The sequence below is a fragment of the Onychostoma macrolepis genome, chromosome 13 (assembly GCF_012432095.1).
Source record: "Onychostoma macrolepis isolate SWU-2019 chromosome 13, ASM1243209v1, whole genome shotgun sequence".
NCBI lineage: Eukaryota > Metazoa > Chordata > Actinopteri > Cypriniformes > Cyprinidae > Onychostoma > Onychostoma macrolepis.
The window spans coordinates 30291425-30316862 of record NC_081167.1 but is presented as its reverse complement, the minus strand read 5'-3'; the positions used below and the strand labels follow the sequence as shown (position 1 = coordinate 30316862).

Sequence of the window (25438 nt, the reverse complement as noted above, 5' to 3'; positions counted from 1 at the left end):
GTTGTGTCTGTACTGTTTATATGATTTATCAAGACAATTGTATGTTTATATGTGTTTTACAATGCTATAATTACATAAATGCAGTTTATGAGGATATTTCTTGAGTCATTATAATTAAAATATTTACAAACATACTAAACAATGTTTTATTTAAAATGGGGTCTTTGGGGAATTGGGGAAGTTTTGACATACCCTGACATTTGTGTTTTTCAGTATCTTAAAAATATAATAATGGCTAAAGTCTGATTATACTGTATTTGCCACAAACTGGGCTACAATAATATGTGAGCAGCATGAATGTACATGTTTGTGTTTTTGTTATTGAGAAAATTACGTTTATGTGTGGTTAGTGAAAAACTAAAATTTTTGTTTAAAATGTATGATAAATGGCTTGCTTTGCTCGAGTAACATGTTTGTTACTATGATGTCATATATAAATCTATATTTTATTTATTTCCATATTCTTTAAAATAGAGATAAGTCTCTTTTTAGCTTGAAATGTTTATGTATGTGTGTACTTGTTTATATGATTTCTCAGAACACAAATTTGTATAATAACATGGGTATTACACTGATATAACATTGCAAATGTGGTTTATGATGAAATTTCTTGAGTCCTCATAATTAAGATCGCTTACAAACATACTTTTATAAAAAAAAAAAAAAAAAATGGAATCGTGTGCAGAAATTTTTGTGTGATGGGTAGGTTTAGAATCTGTAAAGTAAAAAACAAAACAAAACAAAACATTAATTACGTCTGTATGGAGTGTCCCCCAAACCATATGTGTAGTAATAGTCCAAATGATTGACCTCTGCAAAATTTGTCTCCATGAGCATAACGACTTTTTTTAATGATAAATTATACAAAATTATGTTTTTGAAAATTTTAATGAAAAATAAATGTAGAAAGTTTACTGTGATGGATAGGTTTACTGTAGGTAATGATGGAGAATTAAAGTCACTACATCTATGGCAAGTCCAGACATGTCCGGGACAATAGCTCTTATCCTTTGGCCTACTTTATATATATATATTTTTTTTTTTTGCCGTTTGGTGTTTATAATCTATAAATTTATAATTGATCCTAACCCTAACACGACAATCTCTTTTCCCGCTCCTGGAAAAATTTACATTTTTATATTTTTAGCGTCGCCTAAAACTAGTGTAAGCGTTTGAACCTCTATAATTAATCAAGGAGTAAGCCAAGCAGCTGCCAGATGACCGGTGATGTTTTTCAAATATTTTTTATCCCCAACGTTACTCAATATTTTCCATATTTGACTCTTGGTTCCTATAGTCTGGTATAGTTTGCCTGAGCGTGTGTGCGTGTGTGTGTGTGTGAGACGGCTGGTCCACCTCCCCCTCACCTGCCTCTCATTTCACTGAACGATGGGAAAGTACTCTGCACTCAGATCATTTCTAATTTAGCTTTCTAATTTCTAACTATCTGCAAGCCTTTTATTTGAGGATCTGCTGTCAATGTGTAAAGACGTAATTTCTCAACCTCCCTGAAAATGTAAGTCATTTTCATTGTACTCAAAGTTTTTTATTGCAATATTTATTTTATTCCTTAAGCTAAGTTTTTAATTCTTTATTATAATGCTGAGAATACAACCAATAGAATGTGTGTGTGTGTGTGTGTGTGTGTGTGTGTGTTTGTGTGTTTGTGAGAGAGAGAGAGAGAGAGAGAGAGAGAGGATCCCCTGCTTCCTCTAGTCTGGTATATCTGCCTGTGTGTGTGTGTGTGTGTGTGTGTGTGTGTGAGAGAGAGAGAGAGAGAGAGAGGATCCCCTGCTTCCTCTAGTCTGGTATATCTGCCTGTGTGTGTGTGTGTGTGTGTGTGTGTGAGAGAGTTATTTTCCTCTCATTATTACTCAATTATTGACCCCTTTAGTGATGTAATTTTATTTTAGACATCTAAAATGTATTGTCAGCACTGTCCATAACAATAAATCACATTGAATTTTAAGAACTATCTCTTGTCCTTATATCTTGTCCTTAAACCAATATCTCTTTCTCACATCCATGCAGGCTGACCGAAACCTATGGGTCGGCGTGACACCACATAAGAGCACCTGCTGCCCCATCAGTCCGATTTAAACAGATGTCGCGTTACGAACCGGAGGTCTATACCACAAACAGCTGCACATTGACGAACAATGTAACCACTCTCTTATTTCAGGATACATAAAGATGATGCATTACAAACACATGTCGCGTTACGAATCGGAGGTCCGGTATGCTATATCACAAACAGCTGCCACGCATTAACAAACAATGTAACCACTCTCTTATTTCACAGATGAGGATACATAAATATGATATATTACAAACACGTGTCATAACACCTGTCATAACACATGTCATAACACATGTCATAACACAGCTGCATTCATTAAAAGGTCATAAAGTTAATCCCTAAGGTCAAAGGTCAACAGCTGTCGGTCATCAATCAAATATTTTGACATTGAATGGCTTCCTAACACTACTAGGAGGTTTGGAATGATAGTGTTAAAAGCCGAGCTGAAGTCCACAAACAGGATCCTCACATAAGTCCCTGGTCTGTCTAGATGTTGCAGAACATAATGCAGTCCCATGTTGACTGCATCGTCCACAGACCTGTTTCCTCTGTAGGCAAAGGATGATGGTGGAGCGTTTGAAGCATGAAGGGACTTTGCACAGCTCCAGTGATCTGTTGAAGATCTGTGTGAAGATGGGGGCCAGCTGGTCAGCACAGGATTTCGGACAGACTGGTGTAACACAATCTGGGCCTGGTGCTTTTTTCCTTTTCTGCTTCTGGAAGACCTGGCGCACCTCGTCTTCGCTGATCTGAAGTGCAGGTGTGGGGGAGAGGGGGGTTGCTGGAGGTGTTAATGGTTGTGTGGAGAGGTGTTCAGGGCGGGGGTGGGGTGTTTTTTCAAACCTGCAGTAGAACTCATTCAGATCGTCTCATCATTGTTTTTGTTTCATTATTCTTGGTTTTAAAAACTTTATATTAACATACTTGTTATTACTCTGAAAATAACTGCACTTTTCATGTTAACACAAATAATGATAAAAGTGAGTTAACAGTCTGACATTGTTCTGTGTGTTTATCTTTGTGTGTCTGTGCATGCATGTGTGTGTGTGTGTGTGTGTGTGTGTGTGTGTGTTGGGGGTGGGGGCACCATTGGGTAAGTTGTGTCGAAAGGGAGGCCCACTGTCTTAGATTGTTATTAAATTTTTATCATGTAATCTGTAATCAGACTACAATTTGTAAGTAATCTACCCAGCTCTGCATGCCAATTACATAGTCAGTTTAGAGATAATCCATACAACACATCAAATTCTCAAAGATAAATCTGAGAGTAAAAGATACATTCCTGACTCCAGTAAGATATATATATATATATATATATATATATATATATATAGTGGAGTGTGTGGAAGAGACTCCAAACTATGGGCTCATCTGGCTACAGAATCTCCGCAGGCTTCTGCAGCCTTTCCTAAGTACTCAGACCAAGATAAACTTTCTCCAAATGGAGGCATGAAATAACTGAAATTTGCATTAAATAATTAAAATTTGATGCCTGCTGCAGGTCTCAAAATAGTTGGGACGGGGGCAACAAATGGCTGCAAAAGCATGAAATTTTGAAAAAATTCAGCTGGGAAAACATCTAGCAACTAATTAAGTTAATTGACATCAGGTCTGTAACATGATTAGCTATAAAAGGGATGTCTTAGAGAGTCAGAGTCTCTCAAAAGTAAAGATGGGCAGAGGCTCTCCAATCTGTAAAAGAGTGCGTAAAAAGATTGTGGAATACTTTAAAAACAACGTTCCTCAACGTCAAATTGCAAAGGCTTTGCAAATCTCATCATCTACAGTGCATAACATCATCAAAAGTTTGTGTGTAAGGAACAAGGCCGAATACCTTTGTTGGAAGCCCGTGATCTTCATGCCCGCAGACGACACTGCATCACTCATCAGCATGATTCTGTCATTAACATTACTAAATGGGCCCAGGAATACTTCCAGAAACCACTGTCGGTAAACACAATCTGCCGTGCCATCTGCAGATGCTAACTAAAGCTCTATCATGCAAAAAGGAAGCCATGTGTGAACATGGTCCAGAAGGGTGTCCTGTGGGCCAAGGCTCATTTAAAATGGACTATTTTAAAGTGGAAAAGTGTTCTATGGTCAGACGAGTCCAAATTTGACATTCTTGTTGCAAATCACGGACACCGTGTCCTCCGGGCTAAAGAGGAGGGAGACCTTCCAGCGTGTTATCAGCGTTCAGTTCAAAATCTAGCATCTGGATACTCTACTCACAGCTAGAGAGTTCTTGTCTGTTCTTTGCTGTCATAATAAACGTATCTTTGCACTCGCACTTGGATCCCGGACTCTTTTCCTGACAGAACGAACCGACCATTATGGATCCAGCGAGTTCAGCGGACGGGCGGCTAGTTGGGGAACTACCGTGTGGGAGCAGAGACTTCCTTGCTGCTGTTCGTTCCGATCATTTTCTGAGGAACTTAGGAAAGTGTTTGATCGCGCTGCTTCTGGCAGAGAAGCGGCACGACTTCTCGCTGAACTGCGTCAAGGAGAACGCTCCGTTACCGATTACTCTATTGAATTTCGCACGTTGGCTGCGGAGTGCGGTTGGAATTCTGAAGCTCAATGGGACATGTTCTTATATGGCCTGTCTGATGCCATCAAGGATGAAGTCTATTCGTTGGATTTACCTACCGGCGTGGATGAGCTCATTGACCTGGCCATTCGCGTGGATACTAGGTTGCGGCGACGGGGCCAGCAGACATTCCGGGGATTGCCGGTCTTTCCACAGGGTCACTTTTCTCCACTTCCTGATGAGTCTGTGTTTTCTCCTCCAGATCCAGAACCCATGCAGATGGGCAGGTCTCGGCTTTCACAGCTGGAGAAGCAGAGACGCAGGGAGAGAGGACTCTGTCTGTACTGTGGAACTGCCGGTCACATTGCTCTGCACTGCCCAGTAAAAGCCAGTGCCCGCCAGTAGGTAAGAGGTTACTGACGGGTGGAATTACACTTAACAAATCCTCTCTTTCAGCCATTCATCTTCCGGTAAAGTTGAGGATGCAGTCTGTTACTTATGATTGTGAGGCTTTAGTGGACTCGGGAGCGGAGGGTAATTTTTTAGACATTGGTCTTGCTCACAGCCTCAAGATACCAGTGGTGGAGCTTTCTCAGCCCATCTCTGTGGTTGCACTGAATGGTCAGCCGTTACCCGCCATCACACACTCCACTGCCTCTATAAGACTTATCACCTCTGGACAGCAAAACAGATTGATTTTCTCCTGACCGACACTCCCACTGCTCCTGTAGTTCTGGGACATCCCTGGCTCGTACTCCATAACCCCCAGATAAATTGGGGCAAAGATGCTGTTTTGGCTTGGAGCGAATATTGTCATGCTTCCTGTTTGTTGTCTGCATGTTCTCCTGTGTCTTGTTCTGTGTTTCAGGATGATCACGCTGACCTGTCTAACGTGCCATGTGAGTACCTTGACCTGAATGGAGTGTTCAGTAAGTCTCGGGCTGCTTCTCTACCTCCGCATCGTCCCTATGACTGTGCTATAAATTTATTACCAGGTACGTCTCCGCCTAAGGGCAAGTTACATTCGCTTTCCACTCCGGAGAGGGAGGCTATGGAGAAATATATTTCTGATTCTCTAGCAGCCAAGATCATCCGCCCCTCTTCTTCTCCAGCTGGTGCGGGATTTTTTTTCGTGAAAAAGAAGGACGGCTCTCTTCGTCCCTGTATTGACTATCGGGGGTTGAATGACATCACGGTGAAGAACACTTATCCTTTACCGTTGATGTCATCGGAATTGGATCTCCGCAACGCGTATCATTTGGTTCGCATAAGAGAGGGGGATGAATGGAAAACTGCCTTTAATACCCCCAGGGGGCACTTTGAATATCGTGTTCTTCCTTTCGGTATTTCTAACGCCCCCGCGGTTTTTCAGGCACTCATCAACGATGTGCTGAGAGATATGGTAGATCAGTTAATTTATGGCTACCTGGATGACATACTGATATTTTCCCATTCTCTCCAGGAACATGTTCAGCATGTCAGGCGAGTGCTTCAGAGGCTGTTAGAGAATGGGCTTTTTGTCAAGGCGGAGAACTGCGTTTTTCATGCACAGTCTGTTCCTTTTTTGGGATACATTGTCTCGGCCGAGGGGGTGCGCATGGATTCCGATAAGGTTCAAGCTGTGGTGAATTGGCCAACCCCAAATTCCCGCAAGGCCCTGCAGAGGTTTTTGGGTTTTGCCAATTTTTACCGGCGTTTTATTCGCAACTTCAGCCAGCTAGCCGCCCCTTTGACTGCCTTAACTTCCACCAAGACTGCCTTCAGGTGGTCCTGTGCAGCTGAAGCTGCGTTCTCCAAACTCAGAAGCTGCTTCGTTTTAGCTCCCATCCTAGTAGCCCCTGATCCTTCCCGGCAGTTTGTGGTGGAGGTTGACGCATCGGAGGTGGGGGTTGGTGCGGTCCTATCCCAGCGTTCCCTCACGGACGGCAAGGTGCATCCCTGCGCTTATTTTTCTCACCGTTTGTCCCCCGCCGAGTGTAATTATGACATTGGTAACAGAGAGTTGCTGGCATCAAGCTTGCCTTGGAAGAGTGGCGTCATTGGTTGGAGGGTTCGGGGGTTCCTTTTGTCGTTTGGACTGATCACAAGAATCTTGAATACATCTAGTCCGCCAAAAGGTTAAATTCTAGGCAGGCTCGGTGGGCTCTTTTTTTCGGTTGTTTTGATTTTTCTATTTCTTACCGTCCTGGGTCTAAGAACATCAAACCGGACGCGTTATCCCGTATTTTTGACCATTCGGAACGCACGTTTTTTTCCGAACCCATTGTGCCGCAGAAGATTTTTATTTCTGCAGTCACATGGGAGATCGAGTCGAAGGTCCGCACGGCCTCTCAAGGGGTAACGCCCCCGCCCGGATGCCCACCGAGTCGTTGTTTGTGCCAGAGTGTTTAAGGTCCAAAGTTATCCGATGGGGTCATTGTTCCAGGGTAGCCTGTCATCCTGGGATTAATCGTACTATGTTTCTTGTTAAACAACGGTTCTGGTGGCCAGGTATGGCTTGCGACGTTCGCCTTTTTGTTTTGGCTTGCTCGGTCTGTGCTGTTTCTAAGTCTTCCAATCAACCCCCTGCTGGACTTCTTCAGCCGTTGTTAGTTCCTTCGAGACCCTGGTCCCACATCTCGCTAGATTTTGTTTCGGGTCTCCCACCCTCACAGGGAAACACGGTGGTTTTGACCGTGGTGGACCGGTTCTCGAAGGCAACTCATTTTATCTCTCTGCCTAAATTACCGTGTGCCAGAGAAACAGCGGTTGCTGTCATTGACCACGTCTTTCGCATACATGGCCTCCCGATGGATGTGGTCCCTGACAGGGGTCCTCAGTTTGTCTCCAAATTTTGGAGAGAGTTTTGTAAATTATTGGGGGCGACTGTTAGTCTGTCTTCTGGGTTTCATCCCCAGAGTAACGGTCAGACGGAGAGGGCCAACCAAGATTTAGAACGAATGTTGCGGTGTTTGGCTTCTCAGAACCCCTCCTCTTGTAACCAGCAACTCTCATGGGTTGAGTACGCACATAACTCGTTACCGGTCTCAGCTACGGGCCTATCTCCTTTTGAGTGTAGTTTAGGGTACCAGCCACCACTTTTTCCGAGTGTGGAGTCCAAAGTCGCGGTTCCCTCTGCCCACGCCTTTGTCCAGAGATGCCGCCGCACCTGGAGCAGGGCCAGACAGACCCTCCTCCGGGTGGGGATGCGCACCAAGGTCCAGGCCGATCGCTACTGGTCAAAACCTCCCGTCTACGTCGTGGCTCAAAAGGTGTGGCTTTCATCTAAGAATATTCCTCTCCGATCCGTCAGTAATAATCTCGCTCCCAAATTTATTGGCCCATTTACTGTCACCAAGATTATTAGTCCGGTGGCAGTTCGCCTCAAACTTCCTCCAGCGTACAGGAGAATTCATCCGGTCTTTCATGTATCCAAATTAAAGCCCGTTTTTCATTCTACCATAAATCCGCCGGTCCCGGTTCCCCCACTGCCGCGTCTCGTAGATGGGGAGCCAGCTTATTCGGTAAGACGTATTCTGGACTCGAGGCGGAGGGGACGAGGATTTCAGTACTTGGTGGACTGGGAAGGTTACGGTCCTGAGGAGAGAAGTTGGGTGCCTGCTAGAGACATACTGGATCACTCTCTCATCGATGAATTCAATCGCCAGGTAGGTTCTCCTGGGAGCGCCAGGAGGCGCTCCTAGGAGAAGGGGTACTGTCACGGTTCATGGGTCTGGGTGTGTCATTTTGTGTCTCTGTCTAGTGTGTGTGTGTGTGTGTGTGTGTCGTCATCTAATTACCGCAGCTGGCGCTTAATCTGTACGCACCAGCTGCAGCTCGTTGCGCTGCCTATATCTGGCCAGCGCGTTCTATGTGTTTTGTCGGTTCGTTAACTATGTCTTGTTTTTGCCAGCTCTCCGTGTTCCTGCCGTCACTGGATTAACCTGCACTCACCTTGGAATTATCGGCACGGAGTTGGATACTCTGCTCACAGCTAGAGAGTTCTTGTCTGTTCTTTGCCGTCATAATAAACGTATCTTTGCACTCGCACTTGGATCCTGGACTCTTTTCCCTGACAAAGACCCTGAAAAAAAGGCAAACCCTCTGCAAAATATCTCTAAACTTTCTTCTATCAACTTTTAGTCTTTTTCTCTGGACATGAAGGCATTGCACCAGTCACATGGAGACATTTTAAATGATACCAAACATGACTGTTAATTCACACATTGACACAGAACATTATATGTTGCATGAAATTATTCTGAGTGAACTGAGTGAAGGAAAGGAAGGAATGTGCGTTTTCTCTCTGTGGGGTGTGGAGACTGATGCCTGTGTGTGTTTTTATTGTCTGTATCTCAGGAGATCAAAGTATATGAGGTTCTTCCAGCCTTAAGCTTCTGTGGAACATTTATTTGTTCATCTCTCAATCCTCATTGAATTGTATTGCGTTGTTTTGATAATAAAACTAAGCATTTAATATTTATATCATTTTATGTAAGTATCTGCTGTACTGTTATAAAGATCTCATTGATTTACATTACAAGCATCATAATATCATCACTTTTTGTCCACATAAATATTAGCATCTGCACCAAATTGCATATTTTTGCTCAGTTTGAGCCTTTGATTGTTCTGCATATTTTCACTGTATCAGACTATATTATAAGCTATAAATGCCTGATGCAAACATAAAACACAAATGCAACTTAAAAAGCATATTCTTCTGACTGTTATTTCATAAGTCAGGCTTTAAGCTTCTCTGTGTCTGGATGTGGTGTTGAGTAACATGTTTATTACAGAGTGCGTATGAGAACCGAAAGAGAAGAGCGTCAAATACAGGGCGACCTGTGGAAGAGCCAGCGGGCCTGTGAGCAGCTCGACAGCCAGAAGGTCAGGAAGACTTTTTTCCCCTTTTATCTCTATTTAACCTGAAGTTTAATATATTTGCATGAACGCATATCATACAACCAGAAATCTCTGAACCTCGCCTGCTGTTGTGATTCTTCTTTTAGGGCATCACTGTTCCCAGAGACAGCTGGTACTGGCCTGAAGCTGTGAAAGAGGAAGAGGAAGAGCTTCTGGAGGAAGAAACCAAATCAGAGGGAAGTGACGACGAGGAGGAGGAGCTAACCGTGAGTTTATGACGCTTTCATTGCTAACAAGTTGCTTTGGAGGGGAACAGTTTGTTTTATTATTTGTCTTGCAATAACTTTGGTCACAGGCTTGAATGTTTGAGCTTGACGAATACAATCAACAGTACAATTTTTGTAAAAATGCTGTTAAAAAAAAAAAAAAGCACTGTAATTTTTACTACACTTAATTTGATAAATCATTACATATTTTAGAATTCATTTTTAATTTGTATGATAGATAGATAGAGATATATTTATATATAGAGATATATATATATATATATAGAGATAGATATGTAGAGATAGATAGATATATAGAGATAGATATATAGATGGATATAGATATAGAGATAGACATATAGATAGATGTATAGAGATAGATGTATCTATCTATCTATCTATATCTATCTCTATACATCTATCTCTATCTATCTGTCTATCTATCTCTATATATCTATCTCTCTATCTATATATATCGAGAAAGAGAGAGAAATAGAGACAAAGATTTTTAAGGTTTTTAAAGAAGTGTCTTCTGCTCACCAAGCCTGCATTTATTTGATCCAAAGTACTGCAAAAACAGTAATAGTGTGAAATATTTTCGTTAATTAAAATAACTGTTTTCTATTTGAATATAATTTAAAATGTAATTTATTATTTATGAATTATTATTATTATTATTATTATTATTAAAAAACAAGTAGAATTTTTTCAGGTTTCTTTGATGAATAGAAAGTTCAGGAGAACAGCGTTTATCTGAAATAGAAATCTTATGTCTTTGCCATCACTTTTAAATGTAAAAAATTGAAAGCATCCTTGCTAAATAAAATGATTAATTTTCTATAATTTTTTATAAGTTCAACCGTTATTCTGTCGTCTTTTCTTTACAGCCTTTAGACAAGCTGCAGTTTCTCACCTCGTATCTGCGAGGATTTCATGTTTACTGCATATGGTGTGGGACGGCATTTAATGGTAAGAAGTGTTCAGGTATAATGTTTGAGCAGATACATAAATGATAAATAAACTAAACTGTTCCCGTTCGACAGATGAGGAGGATTTGAGCTCGAACTGTCCTGGAGACACCGCAGCAGATCATGACGACTAGAGCCACCTGGAATCATCCGGAGCACTTGTTTTTAATTTGCTTCTCATGTTTCTGCATAGCTGTGTTTAATATTTATGTTCTCATATTCGTTCATTAAATGTTGCATTGATTGTTTTATTAGAATTGTGTGTAGAATGGTTTTATATCAGTATTGAACCTGATGCATCACTTGTTCTGTGTAACTTAATCTCAGCCTATCACAAATATTATGATTGCATAGTTATTAATTGAATTATTTTTTTTATTTATTAATTCATTGTGGACTGTGTGAAAACACTGTGTATTTGTAGATGACCAAAAATTCATTATTTTCCCCAATTAGCCTAAAACAAATATAAAGGTTCAAAAAATGATTTTGTACATAACATCTCAACATTTTCTTGTGGTTTTATAGTAATATTTGATATTTATAGCGTAGTTTTAAGCATTTAGATTAAACGAATGATATTTTGTTGCTTTATCTGTCTATTTATTGCCAGATTTCAAATTTACAGAAAAAAAAAACTAACATTAGTAGTTGAAAATAAATTTATGTAATTGTTCTTCGTCTCCTAAAGTTAAAAAGGAGGTCAGTTTTTAGGTGGGTGTGGCCTAGCAACACGCTTGGGCTTTGATTGGTCAATACAATGTTTGGCGATGACGTTGGATTCCGGAAATCGAAACTTATCGATCCAAATGATGTGAAGAAATGAAAGTGAACTTGTGTCTGTGATCGATGTTGTTGTGACGCTGTTAATACCGTGTTAATTTTATTTAAAAACACGGTAATGCGTCTTTTAACGGTCGTCCGCTGAAGATATGACGCTCTGCGTGGCGCTCACGTGCTGATCAGCGTAAACACTCGGTGAACTTCTGTCACTGGCTGTTATTTTAGATCTTCTTTTAACTGCAATGGAGTCTCTGTCAGGAAACTATATTTCTCAGCTGAACGAGTATCAGCAGAAGACTCAGTGCACCGTGGAGTATGAGGAGGGATCCACAGATGGACCGAGCCACAACAAGACGTATGGAGCTAACATTCATTATACGTGCTGTGAACTGAGCTGTCTGTGCAAGTGACACAAAGAATTGATTGTTTCTAATCAAAAGTGTGTTATCAGGTTCACTATGAGGGCTATTATTAATGGACAGCGGTATCCTGAGGGCACTGGGAAATCCAAGAAAGAGGCAAAACAAAATGCTGCCGAGAACGCCCTTAATGGCATAAAAAACACTCGAAATACTGAAACTGTAAGTACAAATATGTTACATAGTTTAAAAATATTGTTTAGTGTGAGTGTGTGTCTATATATATATAAAAATATATTTTGAAAAGCTACAAATTCTATAATACATAACATGTTTTCACTGGTATACTTGTACATTTACTTGTATACATATGCACATTTATTAACATGTATGCACATATATACACATGTATTTATTTGCTTATATTTTCTTATATATTAGTGCTCAATGTAAGAATGCATATATAATATTACATTTTATGTTTAATATTATACTATATACATACATTATATAATATTATGTTTAATAATAATATTGTTTTAAAATACACACATATATATTTAATATTATAAATCATTTTTAGTTAAAATATAAAATTAATTAAATAACTTAAGAATATTTTGAAAACCTATAATTTCTATATTTTACAGATTTTTGTGCGTGCTCTATATAAAAATACATATACAATATTAATATTGTCCACACATCATTTTTTTTTAATTTTGTGATAATACATTAGTCCTAACAATGAAAACACTTCTAAAGCATTTATTAATCATAGTTGACATTTAATACATTATTTAATCAAATGTTGTATCTGTTAATGTTATTTAATGGATTTGAGCTAATAATATGAACTAACAATGAATAGTTTTATTAACTAATGTTAACAAACATTCATAAATGCTGTAACAAAAGTATAGCTCACTGTTAATTAATGCATTACTAATGGGACCTTATTGTAAAGTGTTACCAAATTTCATAATCATTTTCATTAAAATAATTATTTTCTACAATCTAGATCATTTGTTTATAATTTAATGTATTTATCTTTAAATGTAGACAACATCATCTGTTCAAAACACTCCCAACAATATGACTGTATCTCAGAGGAATTATATTTGCTGGCTCAATGAATATTCACAGAAGAGCAAGTTGCTATTCAAGGCTCGCGAGTCCACAAAGATGGATCCAGGAAATGCCACTCAGTGAGTATTTAAACATTTGCACACATGCTGTTCTTCTGATTCACAATGTCCTGCTGAGAAAAGATAGAAAAGTAGAGTACCTTTTAAATTAAAATGTGCATAATCTGCTAAATAAATTCCAGCCTCTAGCAAGAAATAACACTTAATTCTCTCTTATCTCTTTTGCAGATTGTGTACTTATGTTTGTAAGTATGTTTGTGGTGATCAAGAGTTTCCTGAGGCTTATGGAAAAAATAAGAAAGATGCTAAAGAAGCAGCGGCAAAATGTGTTTATGAAGAGCTGCTCAAAACACAAGATGTAGAGGTGACAGCATTTATCTACTTGGACTTTCTAATGCTCTAATTTGTTTTTATTTGTTTGTTTGTTTGATATTTTATTTTAATTTTTTTGCATTTAAGGCCTTTGACAACAACAGCAATCGAACACAGCGGTCAGAGGTTAGGTAAATGATAAACAACATCATGATCACTGACAGTAATTGACTTATATTTGAAAATGTGCTCAGCCTTTAGGCCAGCGGTTACCAATCCCAGTCCTCGCGCCCCCACCCTGCATGTCTCTCTTAGTTAACACATCCGATTCATATAACTAGCTCGTTAGAAGAGAGCTACGTACGTGCATGAATTGTGTTCCGATTGACATGATACGAAATATGCAGAGCGGGGGGACACGAGGACTGGGATTGGGAAACGCTGCTTTATGCCATCCAAGATGTAGATGAGTTTTTCTTCATCAGATTTGTAGAAATGTAGCATTGCATCAGTGTCTCAGCAATGGATGCTCTGCAGTGAATGGGTGCCGTCAGAATGAGAGTCCAAACAGCTGATAAAAACATCACAATAATCCACACCACTCCAGTCCATCAGTTAACATCTGGAGAAGACAAAAGCTGAAACAAATCCATCATTAAGACGTTTTTAACTTCAAACCGTTGCTTCTGGCTAAAATACGAGTCCATGATCCATAATAACGCTTCCTCCAGTGAAAAAGTCCATCTCCTGTTGTCTCTCACATCAAAATCCAGCCACATATTTGTTTAGAGCTGTTTTGGACTGTTTTGTCTTGTAAACGCTGCTTGATCTGTGCAGATTTCTCTCCTGATTCAGATCAGGACTTTTTCACTGGAGTAAGGGTTATTATGGATTTTAGCAACGGTTTGAAGTTAAAAACGTCTTGATGAATTTGTTTCTTACAAACACACAGCTTTTGTCTTTTCAAGATGTACTGGAGTGGTGTGGATTATTGTGATGTGTTTATCAGCTGTTTGGACTCTCATTCTGACGGCACCCATTCACTGCAGAGCATCCATTGCTGAGACACTGATGCAGTGACACATTTCTCCAAATCTGATGAAGAAACAAACTCATCTACATCTCTGATGTCCTGAGGGTGAGTACATTTTAAGCTAATTTTCATTTTTGGCTGAACTATTCCTTTAATTCCTGTACTCTCTATTGTGCTGTTAATTTTGACTTCTTGTCCTTTATTTAAGTGCTAGCCTGGACCGTGCCAGTTTGAGTTTTGTTGATGAATCTCGAAGCTCCACGCCTGACAGCAACTACATAGCACGTCTCAATGACTACAGCCAGAAATATAAACGTGCACATGATTTCAAATTAGTGGAGAAACGAGGCCCTCCTCACAATCCTGAGTAAGTCTTGAACAGGCCTTAACTCTGCAGATTTGTTAGAGCTGAAAATGAAAAACTGAAATGTTCTTTTTCAGGTTTGTATATAAAGTTGTCATAGACGGGAAGGAATACCCTGAAGGACAAGGAAAGAGCTCAAAAGAGGCAAAGCAACATGCTGCTCAGCGCGCTTGGAGCGAGATTAGTGAGCAATCTGGATGGACCACACAGGCAAGACACTTCAGAAATACAGATATATTTTTATAAGTGTAGATGTTAATGATATCATGTTTATTAATGCATGTGCATGTTTTGAATTAACAGAGTTCTGAAGATGACAGCTCTTTACAAACTCAAGAGACATCGTAAGTTTCAATGAACAAAATAACAATGCATCTTCTTATAAGTATATATTATGTGCATATAATAATATAAAGAGATGTTGTAGTTTATTGTTTATCTGTTTCATAGTAAATCTCAGGATGCACAGCACTCCTCAAAAAGCTCGTCTGAAACTCCCAGCTCAAGTTCTTCCATTGTCTTCAAAGACTCATCTGCTGTCAGTTCTCCTATGGCCATAAGTCCTGTAAGTCCAGTCTGCGGTGTTGGTAGCATTTGCATTTTTGACTTTGAATTATTCACAGATTTCACAGGCTACATTAGAGGCTATCCATTTCACAAAACATAAACATATTTTAGCGTATTATATGTATTTGAACTTATGAAATCAATCTGTGTTGCAGAGTGTGAGTCCACTGGATGTGAAGCCGAAAATAAAGTAAGCTTTTACAGTTGGTAAATTTTTAGATTTTACATTTTTTGTTTACATAATGTTTTTTTTAGTTATTAAATGACAAAATAACATGCAATATTTTTTCTTTTAGATTAGCACCAAATTTTAATCTGGCACCAAATGGCCTGGCCGGGAGTAGAGAGGTATTTCAACAATATTACCATACAGTAATGGGGAACGAAATGAGTACAAATAATATTAGCTGAACTGTAAAGTAAAACAAAATTAAGATATCTGTGATATGAGTTGCATTTTCTGTGACAAATGAAAAAAACAGAAAGTAAGACTGTATTACTATATTATATATGTATGTGAAGTTTGGGATATTAATGTTTTTCTTTATAATGTGTATCCTCCATAAAGCAATGGTTGCAAAATGAATAGTTGAATTTAAAAAATGAAACCAGTGCAAAGGAAAAGAAACTCAAAAAATCGTTCTTTGGTAAATCATGATTTTGACAAGTCAAAATTTTGAGACAAATTTATGGCAAAAATAATTCTGACATGAAAATCATGTTTATATTTATTTTACCTTTTTAATACCATAATATAGACCTTTTCTTTCATGACTTTTTATCTTATAATTATGGCTTTTTGTCATAATTTGCCTTTTTATATCATAATATCAACATTTCTATCATAATTATGACTTTTTATGTTATTATTAGGATTTATCAAAGCTTTTTTCTCTTATCTGACAGAAAATGGCTTCCATAATTCAAAGTTGTATAAAAAATATAAATAGGATGTTTTTATAAAAACCAGTTCCAGTATTCTCCAAATGCAAGAATAGAGTTTTTCTTTAATTAACTTTTTTCTACTATTGTCTTCCAATACTTTCCACAGATTGGTCCTAACATGAATGTACAAAAACCAGCAAAGCCATCTGGAGGTCAAACTTCAAACCAAGTTACAAAGTCAAGGTAAATCATAACCTGCTTACTTTTGTGTCAGTCAGCATTTTTTCCTTTAGAAATCCATTGTTTTGAAGCTGTTATGTTCATTTTTGTAGGTTTTTAGAAGACTTTGACTCAATAAATCCAATTGGCAAAGGTGGCTTCGGCCGTGTTTTCAAGGCAAGACGAAAACTTGAGAACACGTATTATGCTGTGAAGATAGTGAAGAGTACAAAGTAAGTCAATGAAGTATCGTCTTTGTCTTTAAATAATTCATGTAATTTGATAGTTGCAAAAACTTGATGTGTGGCATATAGGTTACATCATCCCAATACTAGCCATTTTAGATACACAACCACTGTAAAGGCTGTGATGTCCAAAAAAGTTATCTAGGCCAGCAGCTAACTAGGTTTTAAAACAAAATATACAGCAATGTACCTAATACACTGTCATATATAATGTATTTCCCTAGAAAAGCTCGTCGTGAGGTCGGTGCTTTGGCTAAGTTTAATAACGCCAACATCGTCCGCTACTACACATGTTGGGTCGAGGACACATCGTACAGACACGATTCTTCAGAGAGCTCCAGCCACTCAGAGTAATTCACCAAAAACAACTCCTTCTGAAACAAACTGCAGTCTCTATCTTCAACCAGCTGTAACATGTATATTTGTGCTGGTGTCTCTGTCTGTTGGCTTTAGTTCTGGCAGTGACCCGGGAACAAAGTACCTCTACATTCAGATGGAGCTTTGTGAGGGAGACACGCTTCGTGCCTGGATTGATAAAAATAACTCTTCAAATGTTGATTATCCAGCGAGGAGGACGGATGCAGCACAGATCAACAGGCAGGTGCTGAATGCCGTGGAGTACATTCACAAAGAGGGCTTGATCCACAGAGACCTGAAGGTGGGCTGCTCACTAAAATGTAACCTTGGAGCACAAAACCAGTCATAAGTTGCACAGGTATATTTGTAGCAATAGCCAGCAATGCATTGTATGGGTCATGTATTCCATTAAGATATTTTGTAAATTGTCTACCGTAAATATATCAAAACTTCATTTTTGATTAGTAATATGCATGGCTAAGGACTTCATTTGGACAACTTTAAAGGTGATTTTCCCAACATTTTGATTTTTTTTGCACCCTCAGATTCCAGATTTTCAAATAGTTCTATTTCCTAACAAACCGTACATCAATGGAGAGCTTATTTATTCCACTTTCAGCTGATGAATAAATCTCAATTTCAAAAAATTGACCCTTATGACTGGTTTTGTGGTCCAGGGTCACAAGTAGTTAAATCAAATCGGTCACACCTTACTGGATGTTAAAAAGTGGTCATGAAATGCATTTTTAAATTATTCTATAATGTTTCCTTCTGAGGTGCGCTTATAATCTTAGTACGTTTTTTTTCCATCAAAAATGGTTAGAATTTAAATCTAAATGGTCATTTTCTTCTCTGAATTTTTCCCTCTGATTTGAACACTCTGTTGGAAGGGGCGTGTCTGCTGGAAGATGTAAATGTAAACACCCACTGCTATGATTGGCTAACATCTTTGCATATGAAATGAGCATTACATGTGAACTCTCTCACTAGCTGCAAATGCAAAAACCTCTGTTGTCTGACTGTAGTGATTTATTGAATTCCTCTTCCTGTCATTTCAGTGTAATGAAATTTTCGTCATTTGTGTGGATGCTTATGTTTATGGTTAATTCACACATCTTTAAATTCAAAATTGTTCAACCTTCCATAAATTACCCCCTAAAAAGGTGTTAAATCGGAGCAGAAAGTCTTAAGTCTTAGTTTTATTAATATTTAAGCTATTTTCTATATATAAATATCATTTTTTAAGTAACGGAAATGTTTTTTATTTCAGTTTTAATTAACGATATTAACCTTCCTTGAATTGAAAAGGAGTTCCTGACTTCTGATTTCCACTAGAGTCCTGGTTTGCATGCTGTTCTGATTGCTCTTTGCTGTTTCTCTATTTCAGCCTTTGAACATAATGTTCAGCAGTGAGCGAAAAATAAAAGTTGGAGACTTTGGTCTCGTGACCGCAGCAGAAAATGAAAATGATGAGCAACTGCTGGAACGAACCAAAAGGACAGGAACCCGTATTTACATGAGCCCGGAGCAGGTGAGTCTGGAGATGTATGTTAAAATCAACATGAAATGCTGTTCAACAACCCATTTTACTTAACTGTAATTTTGCATATTTCATTTAAATTGGTATGTTTATGCACAATAAGATTGTGAGGAATATGCGTTTACAAGGTAAATAAGAATCTGTCTGACTGAAGGTACTATGAGATTGTAATATATAAGTGTGTTTTATGTCAGTGTAATGCTGAAGATTTCATTGTTCTAAACTGAATATTTAGGCGACTCAAACATCATATGACAGAAAGGTGGATATATACGCTCTGGGTCTCATTTATTTTGAACTCATCTGGAATCTCTTCACGTCACATGAAAAGAAAAAGGTTTGATTCATCTTTTAGTCTCTTATATAATAATACAATCTATGTATTCATCCTCAATACGAAGATTTAATCTACATGTAAGTGTCTGATATGTTACACTACAAAGAATGATTTTCTTAGTATTTTTGTCCTTTTCTAGTACAAACATCTAAACATTCTTAAGTCAAGGTACATTTACTCGAGAACCAAAATGACTTAAGATATTAAGTTTTACTTTCTGAAAAATTCCCAATTAAATATTATAATATTAAAATTAAGCAAATTTATGCTTAAAACAGGAACATATATCTGCCAGTGGGGTGGGAAAAAAATAAACTTACATTTCTCATAAAACATGAAGTTATTTTGCTTCTCAAGTGAATGTATCTATATTTTAGAATGTTTAGATAATTGTACTAGAAAACTAGTATCACAAATAATTTTTTTGTAGTGTATAAATATTGAAGTAATTTTTTGTGACTGACTTTTAGATTTGGGAAGATATAAGAAGTAGGGATTTTCCACCACAGTTCTCCAAGAAATTTAACTTTGAGGTGAGTGTAATTTCATTAGTGAAGATGTTGAAATTTAGCATGCTTTTCTTTGGTGCAAGTGCTATTGTGCCAAATCAATTGTGGTCAATCAATTATCAATCAATTTAAATATTAGCCCACTATGATCAGTTACTCAAAGCTGACTGTTATCTAACATGCTACTGGTTTTTCATGGCTGGTGAAACAGCACAAGCTCATAGATCGAATGCTGAGTCCCAGTCCTGAAGAGAGACCAGACGCCTCAGAGCTGATCAGAGAGCTGGACCGATATAACATCCTGAATGCAGATAAAGACAACAGGACGATTTAATGAGATCTCATCTCTTGAATGCCTTTATAATAATAGCAGTTGCTTAAACTGTAACATTTAAGGTGAAGCATTTAGCAGATGATGCATCTTAAAATTTCACATGGCAAGTGTGCAATTCTAAAAACAACTACAAGGGGTAAGTTGATGTAAAAAAACAACAAAAATAACATTTTGTCATCAGTTACTCATCCTTATACCGTTATTCTGTGGAAAATATGTAACAGAATGTCTGCTATGTTCTGTAGAACACAAAAGAAAGAAAAACAGAAGTGCAAAAAGGTATCAAATCAGTTTATCTTGTGTCTAACACTTCTTTCGGATCATGCTGTTGTATTACTGTAATTCAGTCTGTATGTTTACATGAATTATCATGTCAAGAATCAACGGTTGGCACATTGTTGTTTGACTCGGTTTCAATTTACATGAATTTCCTTTGGAACAGAAGTTGAATCCATTAGCTGTCAGTCTTTATTGTGAACCACTGTATTGCATAATATTCTGTAACAATAAATCATGAGCTTTTAATCTTGTCTACATAAAGTGGTGCATTTGTATCCATGCTTTTCTATTTTTTTGCAGTCTGTGAAGGTTTTCTTATTTGCTCACATCTGATTTTATAAAGTTGGGATGTTATTGTGAAAATATTTTTAAAATCTGTTTAGGCATACTCAATTAGAAGTCATTTAAAATTGCTAAGCTGTCATTGTGAATAAGAATCCTGTAGAATTGCCTAGTAGAGTTTAAAAGTGGTACGTTTTGTAATATTAAAAGGTCACCCTGTTAAAACTGAGACAAAAAGTGTTTTCATATTAAGTACTGGGGTGGGTGAGGGGTGATGTATTAACAATTATTACTTAGAAATTTCACAATTACAAACGGACGGCAAGTAACATTTAATTACACGTGAAAGTAATAGAAAAGCTGAAATGGTAGCCTATTTTCTTGTAAAACGTACTACAATATTTGTTTTATTAACAACTTTGAAAACTAATTTTTACAGTGTAGTAAAATTAAGCAACGTCATTTGTTAAATATGCAGTGTTGGAAAGGTTACTTTGGAAATGTAATAGGTTACAGATTACAAGTTACCCTACTTAAAATGTAATAAATAGTGTAACCTTTGAATTACTTTATTAAAGTTACGTAACTGATTACTTCTCTAATGTTTTCAACTGTCACCATATCTGGTGACTGCCTTCTGAATGAGGGACAATGCAAGGCAGGTTTTGTTAAAAAGTTAAAACTCAAGGATGGATCAGTATCCATTGTTCATCCAGCTGCACCTCCAGAAGAAGTAAGTCTCACACTTTTTAATTTTTTTGTGATTATTTGCGAATTGGCTTTGCTCTTCCACAGAAGAGAGGGGCGGGGTGAGCAGAGCTCATTAGCATGTAAAGAGATATGCACCGAAACGAGGTGCTGTGAACAGAGCTGTTTTTGACGAGGTAAAAAGGGTGTTTTTCATGACCACTGAGACCATTTCAACAATACCCTAAAGAACCATACCAACTTGTGGAAAATGGGCATTCGATGTCCCCTTTGAAGCACAGCCACCACACAATCAGACTTACTTTACAATCAGTTTAAATACAGTTTTAAAATCATAACAAGAAATAGTTTAATAGCTATGATACTGTTGTTGTTGTTTTTTTAATCAAATCGTTGCATATGACAGGAAACACTGGAATCTAACAATGCCTTAGAAAAAAAAAAAAGTTAATCTTAAAAAATTAAGCATATACATATACCCATATAGGAAATACATATAAGAGTTATCGGATAAGCATGTTATAAACTTCTGAAACATTGGTGTTTCATATTTTAGAGCAGTCACTGCAATTTATGAAAGAAATCAATTAAATCTGTATGTGGGAGTGTGTGTGAAAAAAATCAGATGTAACCCTCTTTGTAATCCTTTACATTTTCATAAGTAACTGTAATTTAATTACACATTTTTTCTTAGTAACTGTAACTAATTACAATTACTTTTATTTTGTAATTAAATTACGTAATTCCGTTACATGTAACTAGTTACTCCCCAACACTAAATATATTATGATGGATTTCAAAGTTTAACTCGGAAGAACAGCTAAATGAAAAACTACTGTATGTTCTCATATTTTACATATTGTAGTCTATGTTCAATATTTTTCTATACAATATGTTGGAATGACTACTGTTATGTTCATTGGCTATAATATGACTGACATTTAATAAATAAATAAATAAAGAACAGCTAAATGTTCTTATCGCAACCTTCTGGTCGAACGTGCTACTACTGTTTCATCATTCTAAACTTATAAATACACTTCAATCATTTTTTTATCTGCCACTTAGAAAAAAAAATAATAATATATATATATATTTTATTTTTTATTTTTTTCTCCAGTGTAGTCGAATTAAGTGATGTCATGTGGTAAATAGCCTACATGATAAAGCAATAAGCCCCGTGAAGCCGCGGTTTACAGTGAATTTATAACAGCGGGGTTTATTGCTTTTATAAAACGGTTATTCCATATAAGTAGTAAGGTTTCACAAAATAAAACAGAGCAAATAAAGTGTAATGATATGAATAAAAACAGTATATTCTTCCACCAAACAATGTAGTTCCTCAGAAACAGTTGTGGTTGCAAAGCAACACACAAAGTAAACAAAGGTGTGTGTTTGTAGAGTAATTTACAACGGCTTCGAACGCGGCTCAACCAATCAGAATCAAGGACCGGAGCTATCCGTTTTATAATCACAATTATAACATTATTATTATTATTATTACGTTATGATCCATTAAACTTCTTGAACTGTTGCTATGGTCACCTTCTCTGCTTGACAAGTATTTTTCATTTTTCCGGGCTTATTCATTCATTCTTATTCATTCACTTTTTTTTTTTGCCTGCGCGTCTAATCGTGTACTTACGCTGAAAGCGGTCTAAATAGATGTAAAGAGGCTGTCATACCGGCGTTTCCTTTACACTTTTGATTTTTTATGTTTATTTTTTATTTTAATGTTTGCAAATACATTATTTTTGGACATAAACGTTTGTATTGTACATTAATTATCATACTAATGTTAATAAATGTTAATATTAATGTTGTTTATTCATTGCTATTTTTTAATTTTAATGTTTGTGTGTGTATGTACAGTATATATATATATATATATATATATATAAAGTGAGGAAAATAAGTATTTGAACACCCTGCTATTTTGCAAGTTCTCCCACTTAGAAATCATGGAGGGGTCTGAAATTGTCATCGTAGGTGCATGTCCACTGTGAGAGACATAATCTAAAAAAAAAAAAAAATCCAGAAGTCACAATGTATGATTTTTTAACTATTTATTTGTATGATACAGCTGCAAATAAGTATTTGAACACCTGAGAAAATCAATGTTAATATTTGGTACAGTAGCCTTTGTTTGCAATTACAGAGGTCAAACGTTTCCTGTAGTTTTTCACCAGGTTTGCACACACTGCAGGAGGGATTTTGGCCCACTCCTCCATACAGATCTTCTCTAGATCAGTCAGGTTTCTGGCCTGTCGCTGAGAAACACGGAGTTTGAGCTCCCTCCAAAGATTCTCTATTGGGTTTAGGTCTGGAGACTGGCTAGGCCACGCCAGAACCTTGATATGCTTCTTACAGAGCCACTCCTTGGTTATCCTGGCTGTGTTCTTGGTCATTGTCATGTTGGAAGACCCAGCCTCGACCCATCTTCAATGCTCTAACTGAGGGAAGGAGGTTGTTCCCCAAAATCTCGCAATACATGGCCCCGGTCATCCTCTCCTTAATACAGTGCAGTCGCCCTGTCCCATGTGCAGAAAAACACCCCAAAGCATGATGCTACCACCCCATGCTTCACAGTAGGGATGGTGTTCTTGGGATGGTACTCATCATTCTTCTTCCTCCAAACACGTTTAGTGGAATTATGACCAAAAGTTCTATTTTGGTCTCATCTGACCACATGACTTTCTCCCATGACTCCTCTGGATCATCCAAATGGTCATTGGCAAACTTAAGTCGGGCTGGACATGTGCTGGTTTAAGCAGGGGAACCTTCCGTGCCATGCATGATTTCAAACCATGACGTCTTAGTGTATTACCAACAGTAACCTTGGAAGCGGTGGTCCCAGCTCTTTTCAGGTCATTGACCAGCTCCTCCCGTGTAGTTCTGGGCTGATTTCTCACCTTTCTTAGGATCATTGAGACCCCACGAGGTGAGATCTTGCATGGAGCCCCAGTCCGAGGGAGATAGACAGTCATGTTTAGCTTCTTCCATTTTCTAATGATTGCTCCAACAGTGGACCTTTTTTCACCAAGCTGCTTGGCAATTTCCCCGTAGTCCTTTCCAGCCTTGTGGAGGTGTACAATTTTGTCTCTAGTGTCTTTGGACAGCTCTTTGGTCTTGGCCATGTTAGTAGTTGGATTCTTACTGATTGTATGGGGTGGACAGGTGTCTTTATGCAGCTAACGACCTCAAACAGGTGCATCTAATTTAGGATAATAAATGGAGTGGAGGTGGACATTTTAAAGGCAGACTAACAGGTCTTTGAGGGTCAGAATTCTAGCTGATAGACAGGTGTTCAAATACTTATTTGCAGCTGTATCATACAAATAAATAGTTAAAAAATCATACATTGTTCATACATTTTTAGATTATGTCTCTCACAGTGGACATGCACCTACGATGACAATTTCAGACCCCTCCATGATTTCTAAGTGGGAGAACTTGCAAAATAGCAGGGTGTTCAAATACTTATTTTCCTCACTGTATATATATAATTTTCAAACACTCATAAAAAGCTTTTTCTTTATAGGTTAGCTCATTCTTTCAATTAATATTTGATCCTGACTATCAATGTATTCATTTTCAGGTCAATTTAATGTACAGTTTCAGAGAAAATTAAAGGCAACATCACCCCAAACATTCTTGCACTTGGATTATTTCCGTATATAAAAAGTGTTCCTTTATAGGTTAGCTCATTCTTTTAATTGATATGTATTAAGAGAGACCCTGACTATCACTGTATTAATTTTTAAGTCATTTTACTGTATAGTTTTGAAGATAACTAAAAGCAAAATCACCCCACACAACAAAATGCGTCCTAGTACTTGCACTGTGTCCCATTTTCCAACACTAATACAAATTGTTACTTAATAGGTTTTGCTCATTCTTGAAATTGATATGTATTAAGAGAGACCCTGACTATCACTGTATTAATTTTCAATTGCAAGAATGAGCTAACCTATAAAGTAACACTTTTTATGTTGGAAAATGGGACACAGTGCAAGTTGTAGGACGCATTTTGTTGTGTGTGGTGGGTTTGTTTTTAGTTTTCTCCAAAACTATACAGTAAAATGACTTGAAAATAACCTAATGTAGTGATTTATAATGACTATTTGGTGTTTTTAATTTGGTGTGCCAATGTTTGGATAATAATTTAAAAATTTTGTTATTGATCAGTTCCAGTTCCTGCCCCAGTGATCATGGACTGGACTCAGTTTCAGGGTAAGCATGGTCTACTGGACCTGAGTATATTCAGATATAACAAAGAGAAATGTTTTAAATGAATGTTTTGTTTATAGGATAATGCAAGTGCAACAATGGAGTTTGATGTGTGGGGTGAGTTTGCTTTTAATTTTCTCCAAAACTATACAGTAAAATGACTTGACAATTAATACAGTGATAGTCAGGGTCTCTCTTAATACATATCAATTGCAACAATGAGCTAACCTATTAAGGAACACTTTTTATAATTGTTGG

General features: G+C 37.5%; 2 protein-coding genes across 2 annotated transcripts; both read left to right on the top strand.

The window, feature by feature from the left end:
* Positions 1 to 9327: 9327 nt before the first annotated feature.
* On the top strand, positions 9328 to 11333 carry LOC131551772 (G patch domain-containing protein 11-like). Its single transcript, XM_058794879.1, has 4 exons — positions 9328 to 9479; positions 9602 to 9721; positions 10609 to 10690; positions 10765 to 11333. Exons 1-4 carry the CDS (start codon positions 9396 to 9398, stop codon positions 10821 to 10823), a joined length of 345 nt encoding a protein of 114 aa, XP_058650862.1. The 5' UTR covers positions 9328 to 9395; the 3' UTR covers positions 10824 to 11333.
* A 170-nt stretch (positions 11334 to 11503) lies between these two features.
* On the top strand, positions 11504 to 20206 carry eif2ak2 (eukaryotic translation initiation factor 2-alpha kinase 2). Its single transcript, XM_058794870.1, has 19 exons — positions 11504 to 11827; positions 11924 to 12053; positions 12894 to 13039; positions 13208 to 13343; positions 13439 to 13482; positions 14533 to 14691; positions 14766 to 14898; positions 14992 to 15032; positions 15139 to 15253; positions 15411 to 15445; positions 15552 to 15603; positions 16307 to 16383; positions 16473 to 16592; positions 16829 to 16954; positions 17058 to 17262; positions 18349 to 18492; positions 18737 to 18838; positions 19309 to 19371; positions 19559 to 20206. Exons 1-19 carry the CDS (start codon positions 11715 to 11717, stop codon positions 19679 to 19681), a joined length of 2064 nt encoding a protein of 687 aa, XP_058650853.1. The 5' UTR covers positions 11504 to 11714; the 3' UTR covers positions 19682 to 20206.
* Positions 20207 to 25438: the final 5232 nt, after the last annotated feature.